Source organism: Apiospora kogelbergensis, assembly GCF_038363985.1.
Source record: "Apiospora kogelbergensis strain CBS 113332 chromosome Unknown utg000008l_segment0_segment0, whole genome shotgun sequence".
Taxonomy (NCBI): Eukaryota; Fungi; Ascomycota; class Sordariomycetes; order Amphisphaeriales; family Apiosporaceae; genus Apiospora; species Apiospora kogelbergensis.
The window spans coordinates 1,396,268-1,413,928 of NW_027117425.1; the positions used below are offsets into that span (position 1 = coordinate 1,396,268).

The window sequence follows — 17,661 nt, forward strand, 5'->3', positions numbered from 1 at the left end:
CGACGGGACCAGAGAAGGAGAGATAGGGTACCTACGCACTCGACACTCGGGAAGTCGGGTCGTGCTATGTCGTAACAAACTTGGCCAGCCAACTTCTTTTTCCTCCCATTTCCTAACTACTGCTGAGAAAAGGGATTGCTTACCCATTGCCAACCTTGCGCCGTATTGAATCCATCCATACTCGTCTCAGGACCAACTCGTATCTCTTTTAATATCCGCCCTCTACTTCTCTGCAACTTCTCCGCGACTCACCTACGACCTCTCGCGGCGACCCAAACCAAACTAGGAACCAACGCAACCGCCTCGTTGTTCACAATCGAAACGGACAGCTGACAAAAACGCAATCTTGCACATACCCAAGCTTGCGACACCAAATAAGCCTCCGCAACCACCTGCGCAACGAGTTCGCTCCTCGTAGTTATCCCAGTTATCTGGCTTTTCCAACCGGCCTCGGGTCGATATACACCCTAAATTGCGAAATTGGCCAGCTGTTCATCGGAACGAACACCTCTCGCTTTTCCCAACCCGCCCACCATGTCTGTCGAAATCGACCCCCAGGAGCTCGGCTTCCACCGTACGTCATCTTATTATGCATTATATCGAACCATCTGCCATCCACCGCAGACATACAGCGAGCACGCGACAAATCTCATAGCTAACAACATGACAAAGGACCCTTCACTGTCGAGGTGTCGGAGACACTGAAGATCAGAAACCCCAACACCACGCCTGTGGCTTTCAAGGTATGTGTGACATCGCGTGACCCTGGTGGACCGCTTGCGCTTGGCTACACGTGCTGACATATCCGTATCGCAGGTTAAAACTACTGCCCCTAAACAGTACGACTCGATCCACCCCGCCTCCTTCTATCACATAGTGGCCATTGTGCCTTTTGCTGATCATTCCTACCATTAGGTACTGCGTGCGACCTAACTCCGGACGGGTTGAACCCGGCAAGGAGGTCGAAGTTCAAGGTAGAAAAGCCTTCAATCCGCCTTGCGAGCCAAATGCAGACCTTAACTAACATGCCTTAAGTTATCCTCCAGGCCATGAAGACGGAGCCTCCGCTGGACACTAGATGCCGAGACAAGTTCCTGGTCCAGTCTGTTCCGATTACTGGCGACAAGGAGTTCAGCAACTTGACTGCCATTGTAAGTCGTAACGGTACAGGCGAAACTCAGGCGCTGCGGACTGACTGATGACATGTGATAGTGGGATTCGATGGACAAGTCGCAAGTTGTGGAGAAGAAGATCCGTGTCGTTTTCTTGTCTCCCCGTGGCACCGTTGGCGCTGGCCCTTCCCAGCTGGAGACCCCTAAGCGTAGCTCTACGGTCAATGGAGTTTGTCCCCCCCAATACCCCTTTTGCGATGATTTGCCTAGCTAACATGACGTTACTCACAGACTGATGCCACTCCTGACGTTGCACCCCCGCCTACTCCTCCCCCAGCGATTACCGTCAAGACGACAAGTCCGAGGAAATCAAGGATGACGCTGGCAGTCCTTCGGTGCTCGCTAATGCCGCCGCTGCCGCATCGACTGCCGCCAGTGCCACGTATGACGAGCTGAAGGTGCAGCTGGAAAAGGCGCAACAGACCATCTCCCAGCTCCAAGATCAGAGCGGTCTTAGACAGCGCAAGACTGGCGCGGGTGAGGAGAAGTCTGCCCCTGCACAGCTCGCTCAGCAAGTAAGGCAAGGCACCGAGGGTGTCCCGATCCAGATGACGGCCATCCTTTGCCTTCTTAGCTTCCTGCTTGCCTACCTGTTCTTCTAGATCAGCCAAGTATGGTGCAGCATGGCATGTCAGTTGTAACAGAACATGGGCTTGGGGCCAAGGCGCAGAATAGAATGGTAAGCGCGCTCGGTGAAAAACACACAAGCTGTTTAGCGGCTGGACCACTTTCGAGGACGGCAGTCGTAGAACTTGATGGATATCCAGTTGTGAGATAGAGAGGATTGGGGGACTGGTGGGTAGGCCAGACTGGAGTTATGAGGAGTGAGGCGACTCGGAGCCGTCTGAATGCGTTAGCCACATGCGCCTTGCTTCCGAGATTGGCTTTTGAGAGTGGCTTGAGGCTGTTTTTGGCTCTGAATTATCCTACGGCAGCCTGGCCGTAAGGACTCGCTTTGAAGCAGGACTCCTCGTTGCCCTCTTGTTGCTGCTACCGTCACTGGTCCTCTTGAGAAGCCCCTTTTGGCGCAACAAGTCAGCATTTATGTAACTATAGCATCTATTCCCTTTTGTTTTTGTGTTGTTTGTTTCAGGGGCAGAATCAGAACATGATCCAGACACTCTATAAGCGGCACACCGGCACAAACAACGCTTGCAAACATGTTTCTGGACGTTACGTATAAGCGAAGCAGCTCACGGCTTCTTAATTTTTTTCTGGTCTACATCGAAACTCCTCGAAGGTGATGAAAGCTTTAGACTTTTAATAGAGTGACCTATATCTATATCCTAGTAGTTTGTATTTACAGAGGCCCGTGGGCATATGCTGACCACATGGGCTTAGGTTTTCGGCGCTCTGATACACGCCGCCACGAGCGGGTAAGACAGCCTCATAATCTCCTCTCGTCCACGCTGAGAAAAGTCGCATATTTTACTGCCTTTCCTTGGTATTAACGTCCTACTTACTTCAACATATCCTTGCCGCTAATCTCCGCACCCCCTTTTTCAAGATACCGAAAGTTTTTCTAATATGGAGCCAACTCGTATTTATGGCTCCATCTCGTTATCTTTCCAGTCATCCGTCTTCTTGGTCCCGTTGACGCCGACGAGGCGGCCGCCCTCCTTGCGCTTGACGCGGCAGCGGATGCCGACGTTCTCGTCGAAGATGAACTGCCAGAGCACGTAGGACCAGGAGCGGTGCTGGGGCAGGTCGGCGTAGAACTCGCGGGCGAGGGCGTGCAGCTTGGGGAGGCGGGTCCAGGGCACGGCGGGGAAGTCGTGGTGCTCATTGTGCAGACCGACGTTGTAGGTGAAGAAGTTGCCGATGCCGTAGTAGGAGAAGGTCTCGGGGATCGGCAGGTTGTTGGTCGGGTCCTTTTGCGTGGGCGTCACGGTGCTGTAGACGTAGTGCTCGGCGATGAAGTGGCCAGCCAGCGGGTGCAGCGACCCAGCGAGGAAGCTCGAGAGGATGAAGTAGAGCAGGGAGTGGCCGCCCATGGTCGAGTAGATAATCAGATCGAACGTCACCTGCACGGCCACGTTGACGGCCGTCACCCAGGTGAAGGGCACGGGGTAGATGGTCATGGGGCGGACGGCGTAGAAGAGAATCTGGAAGGTGCAGAAGAAGGCCTTGCCGAGGATGGAGTCGAGGAACATGGCCTCGAGGGCGGTGGGCAGGTCCGTATCGAGGCCGTCGACGCCCAGCGACTTGTGGTGCGTCAGGTGGTAGGGGCGGAACGAGGCCGAGTAGGGTATGCCGATGGGCAGGTTGGCCACCATGGCCAGCAGGCGATTCGCCGTCGCGTTGCGGAAGGCCAGGTTGTGGCTGATCTCGTGGATGGCCAGGAACAGGTTCTGGTTGGCCGTCGCGCCCACGACGTAGGCGAGGGCCCAGAAGGGCAGCGAGAAGAAGGGCTTATTGCGCAGCAGGTACGCGCAGCAGACCTGCAGCGACACCACGCCCAGCACCACCCACTTGGTCAGCGGCTCGGGCCCGCACAGCTTCGTCACCTCCGGGTGCGCCTTGATGATGGCCAGGCGCCGGCTCCGGTGCGGCTCCTCGGTGTAGGTCCAGAAGAAGTCGCGGTACTCCTTGTTCTCGATCGGCGGCAGGTCGGGGGTGGCGGGCGCGCCTTTGCCATTGAGCTTCAGCACCGGCTCCGCAGTCGAGCCTCTGGCCGTCGAGGCTGCCGTCACCGTGGAAGAGGACGAGGGAGGTGCCATTGTTCGTTGGGCGGCTGGCGGATGGAGGGACGAGATTTCTAGGTTCGTTGCGACGCTCGGGTCGATGATTGGTCGGGACAATCTACTTTAGATACTCATTGGGTAAAGACAGGCACACACTGAGGAGAATTGAAAAGAATGGTGAGTTGTATTGGGTTGGGAAAGACTCTGGTAGCATCCGAAACGAATTGTGTCTTTTTTTTTCTCTCTCTCTCAATCTAGGGCCCTGTAAATAGTCCTGGTCCGTCCTAGGAAATCCAAGGAGGGGAATAGAATTATCTAGCGAGTGGCGACAATCTGATCAGATGCATCAGAAGATGGTCGGGCCATGTTTCAATGCAATTCTAGTCGATTTGGCAGGCAAGTGGAGTTTGTCGTGTCTTGGCCGTCAATCTGTTTCCTTCTGCTTGCTAGCACGCTGAGCAGCGAGTAGAGAAAGAGCCCCAATTGAGCGGTCTGGATCCCCCCGTGCCCCCGGCCCCCGACCTTGACTCCTGCTCTTAACTCCCCTATCCCTATCGCTATCGTTATCGTTATCGTTGATCCCACCCCGTTGGAAAATAAGGGTCCTACTCCGCTATTTTCCTCCTGGTTCCTGAATTGATGTCTGGAGTATGTAAGCTTACTTTCCGCGTAGCTGGTGATAGGATGCATGCGTTGAGTGTGCAAGCTCTCGTATTTGATCTCGATTGTGCTGCGTTCTGAATATACATCATTGAATCCTGAGTGACTGGCGATGCTACACGTCTATAGCGTTCCGCTCAGTATATCCATCTCGTCTCACTCTTGTTTTTCTTATACAACCATGGAATTGGGGTCGCAATCACACTTAATGGCTAGAGATGCATGTTGATTCGTTCGCGGAGCGGGATAACACATTATGAACACCTTGATATAAGCTATTATTCCTTATAAGGCATGCATGGACCTGTGTGGAGGCAACCGACGATATCTCACTCACGGTTCGTTCGTGCCCGTAGTTTATGCTTCTATCCCTCTTCCAGCTCATAGCTGTATCCTACTAAGAGATCGGAAGAGGGCACGCCAGGTAATAAATGTCTTAAATGGCGCCATGAAAGCATATGACTGCAACAAGTTCTTGTTGGAACAGGATCGATCAGCCCTTGGTGGTTCGAAACCGGGTTGAATGCTTCGACACTTTATGCCAGCACTTACTCTGGGCAGTTGTCAAATGGTGATGTCGATCTCATAGACATCAAGAAGTGGCTAAGCATTTATTGCTTGGCCATGGTATCCAGTAAATCATCATGATGACTGGGGAGAACAAGCAATACTGTTTGTGCAGCATGACTTGTAGGTTGGCTTGCTCCAGCGCAATCCATTGTGGAATCAAGGATAATCCGAGCATGGCTGGCCATCACACTTACCGATTGATAGATTCACATCTTCCAATCACATGCCACCAAGGCTGCCGGAGGCAACCAAGGAGATGATTGGAATCACAACTACTCGGGGCCGTAAGGGTTGCCATGTTGCATGCCGCAAGTTGCGCTTCAGCGACGACCGCGAATCCCATGTTGACCCTCAGCCGTTTCGCATGAAGGTGGTGTGTCTCGTGCCACCCGCACATTGGCTGGCTGTCTACTGCTCTCACTAACAAAGCGCGAGCGGCTCAGGCAGAGAGACAAGCAGACAGGCAAACAGGCAAATCCACGTACGCAACAGCAATCGTAGCAGCTCGACAACTTCTCTCCATCCATTTGGAACAAAGGTAGGCCTGGCGGCGGAGGATGCGGAGTGGGAAAGACCCACGAAATGATCAACAAACACAACCGAGTGGTAATGTGGTGGGACAGCCGCCAGTATGGAAAGCTTCTCGAAGCCTTTGGGGAGGCAAGCATTGAAGGCTTTCAGGGGAAACATGGTCATTTGTGCCACCGGAAGTTGGAGTAGAATGCCGCGAAGACGATAAATAGAACAACGACAAGGCGCTACACGGTGGGCCTTGGGGCTGGCGGTCAGGGAACACACAAGGTTCCGAGATTGGCCTTTCCCTGTTCTTTTTTGTTGACTTGGACATGGACACTTACTTGACCGCCAAAGCAAAACAACATGGACAATTACGAGGAGTGCAATTGGAGCGTGTTTGGCTGACGCGGTCCACAGTACCTGGACTGTCTACCGTCTACCGTGCAGGCCCCGGCCGAGATGCCAGGTGACCTCTGGAGCTATTGGGGTGCTTTACTGCATTGAGCCAGCAGGGTCAAGCTCAACGAATTGGCAACTCTGGCGGTGCGAAACGGCGCCCCCCAGAAGTTAGAGACCAAAACAGAACATGGCGTTGATCCAAATACCCCACCTAGCTAGATCGCTGGCTGTCGTCGTCAACCAGTTGCCCGTCTCTCAGTCCTGCGCTGGCTGGTTGGAGTCCTCAGACGTTTCCTGAGACTGTGGCTCCATCTGTCGGTTATTCTTGCTCGTCATGTCGTCCATCAACGCGCATCTGCGACATGGATCGCCATTCAGACTTGGCCCTTTTACATAAAAATAGATAACGCAATGCCGAATTATCGTGAGAGTGTGAGTATGCAGAGAGGGGCTATGATGATCGGGGGCCGGACGCCGTCATCCGGTGAATAACGCTGAGTAGGTATTCCCACGAGACATACTGTACACCACACTATACGCCTCAACGCTAGCTGTACCCCGACTCCAGACGCCAAGCGCAGCTCTGCGCATGTACATGCACGACTGGCTGCCGGGCACAGTGCAAAGTGTACTTGCTTTCCGGTTGGACGATGACTTGGAAATGATACGTTGGTCTTGAAGCTTAATGGGTGCGGTTGTGCTTCTCACTTGCTCTGAGCAGCTGCATAAGGTGGAAGGATGGTTCCATGATCGAATGGTGTGCCAACAAGGGCAGGACTGGAATCTGCCGTTTGGCGGGAATCAATTAGGTTATGGGAGACGGGAAGGGATAAGCATCCATCCTTTGCTCCCAGCTCCATCTGCCATGTACATCCATCCAGCCATCCATCCATCCATCTATCCATACAGTATCCATCCACCCATCTAGATAACCTTGGACCCGACTTGGACGAGACAACCCCGGCGTCGTTCGGGTAATCCTGTGCTTTGTATTAGCATCAGTAGTCGTAGCCCTCAAGCCCAGGTCCAACTGAGCTATACCACTTGCCTGCCAGCTACCTGCGAGACGTACTACTTATACTTCACATATCTGCCTCCCCATCCCCCGGACCTCCGGACGCCCCAACACTCTTCCTCCATTCTACCACCTCTTGCTTCCCGCCCCCTCTCCCCAAAGACCACCCATTGTCTGTCTACCTTTATTCCTCCTCTCGTCCTCCCTCTGTGCCGTCTCATTGGAAACAAAAGAAACACAGATTATTGCCCGAAAACACCCCTCCAAGGCACACAAGGTCGCCGAGGTACCCCTAGAAACTATAAGCTACCTTATACACCGGCCCATCTAACCGAGAATGGCTGGCCCCCGCCTTACTGCCCCGGTCGCGCGACAGATTGTTCGATCAATCAGCACCACCAGCGCCCAGGCTGTGCCCAAGTCGACGACGTTACTCACATCTTCCAAGACGACGGCTCCGTTGATGCGCAAATATGCAGACCTTCTCAAGGAGAGGAATCTGGAGATGGAAGTAAGTAAAGTAACATGTTATTCCCGGCTCTCTATGACCCAATCACTTCTCCATTCCTTGGCGTCAAGTATTCCATCATTGGATGAAATGTCGTCGTTGCTCCATACAAATCAAGTATAAGTCAAAGTAGACTAACACGTAACCCAACCGAAACAGGGACGGAGTCGTGAATTCACCACTCGCTCCGCCAACCGGCCTCACCCGGCGCCCAAGCGCATGCGTTTGATGCAGACCCTGAACGCTTCTTATTCGCAAGCTGCCACCGTGGACTCGACGGTGCTCCCCAGCTTCAACTTCATGGAGGCGGCGTCCGCCGCAGACAGCCACATGCGCGTGCCCCTCCTGCCCGACAACTACTCCGTCGCATACGCCCCGGAGGCGGCCGACGAGCCCGTCGCCTTCCCCCAGATTAGCGTCGTCGCCGCGAATCCCGAGACCGTCTCCCCCTCGGCCCTGACCGAGGTCGAGGGCATGACCATGGACGGCATAGAGCTCAAGTTCGCACATGAGTCCTCCGCTTCCTCTACTGGGTCGTACTCGGAACAAGGCAACGGCATGATCAAGGGTATGTGGAACGGCTTGCTGGACGACGTCTTCGGCGAGAACAGTAAGCAGAAAAGCAAGCTCGCGGTCTAGGAAGGCCAGAGGCTCTCAGCTCTCAAGGCATTCATGAGAAACATATAGCAAAACACATTGCTATAGTTCGCATGCAAAAGTGCCATGAGGGAGGCGATAGGGCGTGTTTGTATTTGCACAAGGGTGTTTTTATGGGCAATTTTGCAGCGTTTCTTCTGGCTCTTGTCTATCCAGGGTGAGGATGACAATTTTGAGCAAGGCGGCCCCGGGGTTAGGGGATAAAACAAAAACACCGAAACTGAACTGGTGACCGCATTGGTTATATGTGCTTTTAATCAGTCCTTTCGTTATGCTCGGCGACAACAACAACACGCTACGGGTTGGTCACTGGGAGACCAATACTCACTGTATCAGTCATTATGATGAGCACTTGAATAGCTCCAGTACGATATGAAATGAAAATCAACATCGTTATCTACCGTTAATCACCTTGGCGTAATGGTCTTGTTCATCGTATACCTTCGGGATCGCTACTCCTATACCTCTTTTTGGATGGCTTACTATCTCGGAGATATCCTACTATACAACGCAAGGTGGCACGATGGTTTCGCATCATACCACATCGGCCTGTCGCTTTGGCTCTCGGGGCTCAACCCCACGATGGCCGCAGCAAGCCTACGTCAAGTGCCGCATTATTTTGCTGCGCTTATGCGGGCTTAGCTGGAGAAGCCCACTGTATCGAGCGAAACAAATTCGATGCGACAGTCACATCAACTCCCCTTATCCACTACAATCATGGTCATACGACCACGATCCCAGGTATTGCATAATATATGCCTCCAGCTCCTCGCGACTAGACTAATCTGAGGCCTGATAGCATGGCTTCAACCTCGGTGGAGGTGAGCGGTGAAATGACACTCATGTCTTCTTTGCTATTCGATCGACGATGGAAACTCTGCTTGCTAACGTACACATACAAGTAACACACCTTGCATAGGCAGCTACTGACCCCCTGATGTGTAGCTGTTGTTGTGGTTCGTTGCCCCAACCCACTCCAGGCTCTTTTCCCAAAGCCTCTTCTCCAGTGCCTCGTCGAACGCCTGGGTCCCGTGGCCGTACTCCAACAGAGCCTCCTGTCCCTCGCCCGCATCGCCTGCTGGCGACGGTCCGGCTACGGAACAGCCCTCCAGGTACAGGCCGCCCCTCCCTTCCAGGTCCGCCGACACGGCGGCGTACACGCTCGTTGCGCACGCCTGGTGGATGTTGGTGAGGTACGACCGGATACGCGGGTTCTCGTTCGCCGCCGCCATCTCCGCCGCGCTGTGCTGCTGCAGGTTGGGGCTCTCGAAGCCGCCGGGGTGGACTGCGTAGCCGTGGATCTTCTGTTGTTGGTGCTGTTGCTCGGTAGATGAGGTCGAAGAACCGTTGCCATAGAGTCGTTCGATTTGCGTCGTCATGTAGATGTTGGCCGTCTTGGACGCGCCGTACGCGACCCAGCCGTTGTAGGGCCGGGTCGACGGGGACGCGGTGAAGTTGATGTCGTCCAGGTCGGGGGTGCCGTACTTGTGGCCCGCCGAGCTGACGTTGACGACACGCGAGTGGAAGGCTGGGGTCGAGCTCTTGAGTAGCAGGTCGCGCAGCTCATGGAAGAGCAGGAAGTGCGAAAGGTGGTTCGTGCCAAACTGGAGTTCGAAACCGTCTTTGGTGTAGCTCTGAGGTGTGTTCATGACCTGGAATCCATGACTGTCAGCTGTCTTGCTCCCCCAAAACACGTAGGTATGTGTTCCCGAACCAGGATGAAAAGAAGAGAAAGAATTCTGCAGGAGAAAACAACCGGGGTCAAGGGCAAGGGGAGGCAAGGTTTCTCACAGCAGCATTGTTCACCATCACATTCAGCTTATCACTGCGCTTCCGAAACTCGGCGGCGCAACTCCGCACGCTGGCCAAGTCGGTCTGGTCTATCAGCAGGACATGCGCGCGGCCAGTGGCCAACAGCTCCGGCCCCAGCGCCGCCCGGGCCTTGTTCAGGTCGCGTGCGGTGCCGTAGACGGTGGCGCCTGTTGCGGCCAGGGCCCGCACCGTCTCCGGCCCAATCCCCGAGGACACGCCCGTCACCAGGAACACCTTGTCAGCTCCCCATGAGCCATTGAGGATTCCTTCGTCCTCGAGCACTTGCAAGCCCGTTGGACGCGAGTCGCCTGGCCCCGCGAGGTTCTCCCAGCGGTTGCGGTCGGCGTAGCGGCCGGTGAGCTGGAAGGAGTTCTGTGATTTCAGGGACATGACAACGGCTTTTAGGTGAGATATTTGATTTGATTATAAAGTATGATGGGCTTTGATATGTGTAGATATGGGAAAAGGGGTCTTAAAGATGATGCTGGGCTTAGCTTCAGGAGACTGAATCAGAAAGTGCGGCAACGTTCACTTATATACCTATCTACAGCTCATCTCTTCTTCTCGCAATAATATCAAACTCAAATGACCCGTATGTCTTGATCAGCACCGCAAGTTCCTCTCCACCATTTGCTTAGTAGGGTTTACGCGTGTTGCGACGATGCAAAAGGAGGCTCTTGGCTCCATCTCAGCTTCTAACGCCGTACTTAATTCCGTCTGGCCAATCACACGCAGGACACAACATTAAGTTCGTTAAGTCCGGCATGCTTGCATATGATTGCGACTATTTCCACACGATGCTCTTTTCCAGAGTTTCCAACTTTTCTAAATTGGATAAAAGGTGGAAACGCGGGAAAGTTCTGAGGGGTTTGAAAAACTGTGCTGACTTGGCTTGATATGAGGCCTTACATATAGGAGAGCGGACCGACGGACTTGACCACGACGGAGCCCTGTCAGTGCTAAGGGGCTTCCGGCCCCTATTGCCTACCGTTTTCTCCTTCCGGCCGCCACCTCTTGAATATATTTGAGCCTATGGTGTCAATGGAGACTTGATCTGGCCCGCCTGCGACACCACCAGTGCCGCCTCGGAGACAAACTTCGATGCAGCCGGATTGTTCGCTACGCTGCCAGCAAACTTTTGGGCAACCATTGCTCCACGGGTAGTGAGCCACGTTGTCGCCTCGGACACCACACGATCATAGTAGTCAGGCTCCCACTCCTTCCAAGCCGCGAGGATGCCCTTGAGGTCCGGGGTGAACTCATCTGCGTGGCCCATCTCGGTCATCAGGGTCCTACCGGCCGCTGAGAAGCCCCGGGGCAGGACGGCGTCATTGAGGTAGTTGAAAACCGCCACAGTTCCCTGCATTGTCCCGAGCACCTTTTCGAGCACCGCTTCATCTCCGCTATTCGCTATTTGATTCAATAGATTCCTGAAATTGTTGATCGTGCCAAGTGGGGAGTTGCCCATCATCAGCGTTCGTTTGAGGAGGTTAAGCGGCCCAGGTAGGAAACTTACGCCCTCGCGATAGGCATACGACCCGATGGTCTCGAAGATGCGGTCGTTGGGTGTGACTGGCAGGACGTAGCTGGCCGTGTCATGGACAGCCACGCCGATCCGCGGGAGGTCGATGTCGTATACCTTGTTCCAGCCATTGTATACAGCTATGGGATCGAGCTTGTGCACCATGCCCGCACCGGAGAACAACTTGCCGGACAGCAAGCTTCTTACAAAACTGTCGATCATGTTAACCTCACGCAGGTGTTCCAGCTGGAAGCCCGTCTTCGGGGGCTAACGAGAAATCTTACTCTCAGTTTAAGCCTCGTCGTCTGACGGCTCCTGCCTCCAGTATCCTACAAATTCACTCTCGTCTTCGGTTCCGTCGATGTAGGGGGTCTTACATACTGGTCGTCCCAGTCACCTTTCCCAAGCAAGTCATACTTGTGAAGATATTTCTGGAGCGGCATGTACATCCAACCCACGTCTTCCTCCTCGTACTCGGTAGCGCCATCATGGAATGGGGAGGGAGCCTTGTAGTTCCTCTCTTGTAGATGGAATGGGGACTCCCAGTTCTTGTGCAGAAGCTTCACGACTGGCGAGTTAACACCGGGATAATCGACGGATTCGAGACATAGATCATCCACGAAGAGACAATATTCGTATCTGGGAGTGGAGGCTGCGTGTATCCAGTCCACGTCATCCTCCAGGTCAGTAGCATCCGGTCGAAGACGGCCCTCGAGGTTCTTTGGGACCCAGGACTGGAAGTGATCTCGGACTTGGTGAGATGTGGCTCCGCTAATGGTACAGCTGTTAGTAGTAGTAGTAGCAGACTCAACATAGACGGGCTGCAAAAACATACTAGAGTTCCTTGTCGTCAATGACGTGAAGATCATGAGATTTCAACATATCTTCACGAATGTAGAACCTGAGATCTTCCTGGACTTTGCCATGCACGACTTGCAGCAGGCGATCCCACGCTGTTTGATTACCTTGAGAGCAACGATATACCTGGATTTTGTGCGTTAATATGATGCTCTGTGCGGCATGTAAAAGGGGGAAAGCGATTTGTATATCTTACAACAAAACCCCAGGTCGAATCGTGAAACTTTGTGCATGTCATTTTTGACTTGATATGGTTAAGGTCGACGTCGGGGCTCGACGTGTAATCGAGGTAGGTTTCGGTCCCGGCGACACAAGAGGGTTCCACTAAGTCGGTGCTCATCGTGGCTCGGGGACGGTTAATCCAATCAAGTTCACGCCGCTTCGTTAATGTATGACGCGCCGAGTGTTTCGCGATACCGGCTTTGGTCAAGGTTGAAAACGGCGACTTTGAATGGATTTGGGCGACGCGGGAGAACTGTCGCAAGGCTGTACCTCTAGCTGCAATGTGTCGCAACATGGAAGAATTGTAGTATGGGGAGAAAGGGAGAGTTGCAAACGAAGGGAAGGATAATACAAGTAGAGAGGTAAGCTGCGCAGAACCAGTGGGGGGGGGGCTGTCGCTCATTTTAAACTCTCAACCACTGTCATACAAAGCCGTTATGCGAAAGTTGATTACCCCGCGAGAGCTACCTTTTCATTGAAAGGAGAGACACCTATAAACACCAAAGGTAACAAGAGGACCTATTTATTGCCGTCCGCCCCCCCTGGAGTTTGGGCGCTACTTGGGCCATGTCTACAGTGTAATAAGATGAAAATTAGAATGATGTTGTTGAAAATAACGGATATAGTAGCATTGAGAATTTACAACGAGCTAGTTGAGCTATGTTCATGATACAACTGAAAAACTAAGAGTATTAATTGATTAAGTCATGAAAAGGTCGTACCCATGCCAGCGAGTTCCCACCAAGACGCATCAAAAGACGGACCAATCCATGGGGTATAAACGATACATCTATCCATCCCTGTGATATCAATCCTCCCCTCGCCTAGCCCGCCTAGCCCGCCTGAAAGATGGCCAGCGCGACAGCATGGGGGTTGATCATGGAGAGATTGAAGGGCGTGACGGGGACCTCGGCGTCGATGAGCGCCAGGAAAATGGTGCCGTTGACGGCCGGGTCGCCCGACGATGAAGGCCGAGTTGCCGTCAATGTGGTGCAGCGGCGTGTATGTCGCGGCGAACTGCGGGGCCGTCGCCGTCACGTAGCTGGATGCTTATAGTAAGCCAGCGCCCTGTAGAGCGCCCCTGAGCCATCATCATGTTGACTTGCTTTGAGATACGCCTCTCCCAGAGGAAGTTTGAATATCGAATGTATTGATTAACACATGGATGGGGTCATGTGCAATGTGGAAAGGGCAGGCAAGTACAGGAGGTCCTTTGTGGTATGAGCAGATGGGCGAAATGCATTCTTTGTCCAGCCATGTCTCAATTGGCATCATCATGCGCCTACTGATTACTCACATTTTAGACCATTGCCAAGTGCCTACTCGAAGAAACAATGAGAGGCAAGAGGCAATCAGGGCCCATTGTGACGGGGAAATGCTTCCGTCAATGAGTCGAACCTTCCCCCAGAGTAACAATCACTGACTGGACTGGATATAATCACCTGGTCTGCAGACACCACCTTGATCCAAACACTCTTACCGGACGATGCTGCAACTCTGGTAGCACAACCAAGATCAAACCGCAGCATCGTAAGCTAAGTCTCCCTTGCCTGCTATCTTCGTGTCTCATTGTCTCCCTTGAGCCACTACACACCTCCGACTTGGGGACAGTAGGCAGAACCTCCCAGCTAGTCAGCTAGGATGCAAAACCGTCTGTCCTCGAAAAGCAACATGAGCACAGCCACTACCCTGCTCCCATCGCCTACGGGGAGTGTACAGTTCTCCGACTTGCCTACCAACGTGCGCGAGCTCATCTGGGACTACGCCCTCCAGCCCATCACGCCCAGATGTCACAATCAAGGCGGCAAAAAGGGCTGGGTCGCAGCTCGGTATGGCCCGCCCGCCGCCGGCTGCGTATGCAAGGAATCGTTGGCCGTCGCGCGTCGATACGGATCATTCCTTTTCAGGCCCACGGCCGCTGATGCGACCTCTCCGGACCAGTCGTCAACGAGCTTGACGACGGTGGGCGGCTCGCTTCACCAGACTTGGTTCAATCACGACTCCGACTACTACATCGTCGAGCAAACATCCCGCGAGCTGCTGGGCTCGCCCATGCGGTGGCCATACTCGCACCCCCTCCCACGCACTCAAGGAGACCGAAAAAGTCCAGGCTGCAAACCAGCGGATCCAGCAGTACGAAAACCGCCCGAACGGCCTGCATCCCATGAGCCGCCTTGTCCTCAGCGACGAACAGGACTTTGCGGCCCTCCCGCGGGAAAAGCCACTGCAGAACATGCTGCGGGAGGTACTCGCCGACGCCAAGCGCTGGCCGAACCTGCGCTACATCGACATCGCCGTGAGCCCGACGCCGACGCCCGGCTTTACCCGGTCTTGGGACCCTATCCTCTCGGCCCAGCTGTTCCGCGGCCACAAGGTGCTCGTGATCCAGCTCGAGGACGAGGCGGAGATCGAGCGGGTCAAGGCCATCCTGAACACGCGCCCGCGCGCGGTGGGCAAGTGGATGAGTTACGAGGGGCAGGCAAGCATCTTCATGCGCTACCTCTGCCGCGAGTTCGAGAAGTTCGTCGAGGAGCAGGGCCACAAGTGGTGGGCGAGCATGAAGGCCTTGCTGGAGAAGACGTTGATCGAGGCGCGGTACAAGTACGTCACCGAGGTGACAGGTAAGAACGAGGGGAAGAAGCGGCGCAGTCAGGAGATGCGGTCAATGCTCCTGGGCCCGATCAAGTTCAGACCCGTCTACATGTTCAACAACGTTGACAGGTGATACCTGGCGACTAGGAAAGCCAGGCTATCGCTGGTGTGATAGAAAAGCCCTATTTAAAAATAATATAAGCAATAAGCAATACGGAATGTAGTAAACTCGAAGTGAAACAGTTTGCCGTTGACTTATAGGTATCAATCTATCCAAACAGGCTGCCTGCCCCCTTGACAAACTAGCTCTAGTGCTTCTCTGTCACCCTATCAGAATGACCAGGATATTTGATTGTTGATAAATAATGAATACCTTCGATTTTGTATTAAACTCTTCCATATTCGGCCGTCAGTCTCGTCTCCTTCTACTCGACAAAGACACACGCTCATCAACTGCCCTCGGGATCGTATCCGTATGAGAGCTGCAAGCAAGGAGTGTGGATGAACCGATAGACTCATGGGTGATAGCAAAGAAGGAACTTTCAGAACCGCCGGTCAGCATGGGCCGACTCAGAAAGCTCATACAAATTCAGCCAGACAAGCAGCGCGAGAGGCTTGAGGATCACATCGAAGGCACTGAGACCATGCAAACCGTTATCACGCATGATGATCATGAGACGGGCAGCAACATGCGCGCCATGACAGGCAGTTAACCGACGAATGGACTCTAGACGCCTGGTAGTTATGAAGTAGGTTACTTGCATGAGCAAGTCATTATCCGAATTTGGACGTGACGCTTCTTCCCATTGGACGAAATCATTGTCAGCAGTCGCCAGCAGGGATTGACCACATGCAATCATAAGCCGAGTCATTGGACAAGCAAGTTTCTGACGGACAGTAAACGATGCCAAATACGACATAGCGGGAGAAAAAAGAAGACAAGGCAACGAAGGAAGAATGTGCATTTCCAGAGTATCTCTGGCTCATCAGCTGAAGCAAGATTTTACCCCTGCCCCGACCAAGAGAACTTACTCGTCAAGCCGGAGCATTACGGAGTACTGGCGGATGCCTCTGCGGAAGATAGCGATGTCGGCAGTAGAAGTGCACTGATCTCCCACTTGTGGCACGGTGCCACTACGCTGCCCAAGCTACCTCTCTGTCACCACCATCACCTGATTGTGCGTCCTTCTTGACCACTACCACGGCCGTGGAGAACTTTAAGGCCCTGAATAACTTCACAGCCTCGCCGCAGTGCCAGCGCGGTTTCTACACCAATTGCGGGAGCCTGCTATACCGACACAGCGGGAGGCGCGTTCGGATCGGGTGGCCCAGGAGTTCCTTGTCGGTGGCAGTTGTGACAGGGTGAGCTTGACTCCGCCAGCCATGCCATGGGTAGACGCAGGGAGTGACGTACGGACTGGCGGTCAACCGGAATATAGAGTTCAGATGCCTTGATGTCGTTCGATTGGGAGAGTGATAATCTGTAGATGCGCGAGACTGGGACTGCAAGCAAGTAAGGTAGGTCCCTGATTGTTTACTAGTGGTTACGTAATCGGCCAGCTACTGGAGATGCTGGAAGATGCCGGGCGTGCATGTACTGATTTGATTGATAACAGAACCTGGCATTGCTTGGCCAGGAGATAATCTCGTCTCGATTGATCGAAAGGGCTAGGAGAGTGTGACGGAAACCCACAGGGGACGGGCCCGGTTCCACGGCGGTGGTCTCGACTTCTTTCAGCACGGCCACCGAACTGTTTCTGTCAGTCTGTGGTGTGTGCAATCACCATGAAACGCCGCAAGGAGACGCCCAGTTTCCCCATGGGCCAATATTCTGGGCACGCATGCGCTCGGCGTTTCTTCTGCAGCTGACGGCGGTTTGGCGACGGGTTGCTGGATTACGCATCCTTACTCAACAGGTCTGCCGTCTTATAAATCGCCGGGTTCCTGTGCCTGGAAGAAGGACAAGATCGCCCAATGTGGAAGGTAGGTCCTTGTTCTCTGGGCTCTGGGATGCCGTCACGCCATCAATCCCACCTCGTCCAGAACAGTCTGCGCGAAAATAGCTGCTGCAGGACAATTTGTCATCCGGGATCCCCTAGATATCAGGGTAGCATCGAGTTCCCTTCCTCGCTTCGATGGACGAACCAGGCCTGGGGCAAGTATGGCGCGCAGGGCATGACGTTACAGAGAGAGGCTCTGGTTCTATTTGTTGCACTAGCTTCCGGTAGGGAAAACCTTATAGCCCATGTCTCGTGTCCTTGCGCCGCCATGTTTCTGGCCTGGTCGTGTCTGCCTCAACCACGTGCAATCTATCTTCGGTTGTGTCTGTTGGAGAAGAGGCTTGGCGGCTGCGTCGCATTACATATAGAATCGCGATATGGATCTGTGCAAGGTTTCGTGCAGGGCCAGAGATTGGCAGGCGGCCGGTTGCAACGCTTCCAAGGATTGTGTCGCCGAGGGAGGACGGCAGAAAG

The 17,661-nt window shown here is 53.8% G+C and overlaps 6 protein-coding genes across 6 annotated transcripts; 3 read left to right on the plus strand and 3 right to left on the minus strand.

Moving 5' to 3' along the window:
- Window positions 1-534: 534 nt before the first annotated feature.
- Window positions 535-1,774, plus strand: PG998_012424 (uncharacterized protein; the record flags this gene model as incomplete). Its single annotated transcript, XM_066879240.1, has 8 exons — window positions 535-574; window positions 673-743; window positions 817-839; window positions 916-974; window positions 1,036-1,151; window positions 1,213-1,341; window positions 1,404-1,421; window positions 1,478-1,774. 8 exons carry the CDS (start codon window positions 535-537, stop codon window positions 1,772-1,774), a joined length of 753 nt encoding a protein of 250 aa, XP_066725624.1.
- Window positions 1,775-2,716: 942 nt separating this feature from the next.
- On the minus strand, window positions 2,717-3,892 carry PG998_012425 (sphingolipid delta-4 desaturase; the record flags this gene model as incomplete). Its single annotated transcript, XM_066879241.1, has 1 exon — window positions 2,717-3,892. One exon carries the CDS (start codon window positions 3,890-3,892, stop codon window positions 2,717-2,719), a length of 1,176 nt encoding a protein of 391 aa, XP_066725625.1.
- Window positions 3,893-7,353: 3,461 nt separating this feature from the next.
- PG998_012426 (uncharacterized protein) lies at window positions 7,354-8,163 on the plus strand (the record flags this gene model as incomplete). The annotated part of the gene is made up of 2 exons (XM_066879242.1): window positions 7,354-7,527; window positions 7,684-8,163. The coding sequence occupies 2 exons, from the start codon at window positions 7,354-7,356 to the stop codon at window positions 8,161-8,163; spliced, it is 654 nt and encodes a 217-aa protein (XP_066725626.1).
- Window positions 8,164-9,104: 941 nt separating this feature from the next.
- Window positions 9,105-10,383, minus strand: PG998_012427 (uncharacterized protein; the record flags this gene model as incomplete). The annotated part of the gene is made up of 2 exons (XM_066879243.1): window positions 9,105-9,833; window positions 9,973-10,383. 2 exons carry the CDS (start codon window positions 10,381-10,383, stop codon window positions 9,105-9,107), a joined length of 1,140 nt encoding a protein of 379 aa, XP_066725627.1.
- A 640-nt stretch (window positions 10,384-11,023) lies between these two features.
- PG998_012428 (uncharacterized protein) lies at window positions 11,024-12,606 on the minus strand (the record flags this gene model as incomplete). The annotated part of the gene is made up of 4 exons (XM_066879244.1): window positions 11,024-11,782; window positions 11,893-12,298; window positions 12,351-12,468; window positions 12,570-12,606. 4 exons carry the CDS (start codon window positions 12,604-12,606, stop codon window positions 11,024-11,026), a joined length of 1,320 nt encoding a protein of 439 aa, XP_066725628.1.
- A 1,660-nt stretch (window positions 12,607-14,266) lies between these two features.
- PG998_012429 (uncharacterized protein) lies at window positions 14,267-15,900 on the plus strand (the record flags this gene model as incomplete). The annotated part of the gene is made up of 3 exons (XM_066879245.1): window positions 14,267-14,535; window positions 14,579-15,216; window positions 15,716-15,900. The coding sequence occupies 3 exons, from the start codon at window positions 14,267-14,269 to the stop codon at window positions 15,898-15,900; spliced, it is 1,092 nt and encodes a 363-aa protein (XP_066725629.1).
- Window positions 15,901-17,661: the final 1,761 nt, after the last annotated feature.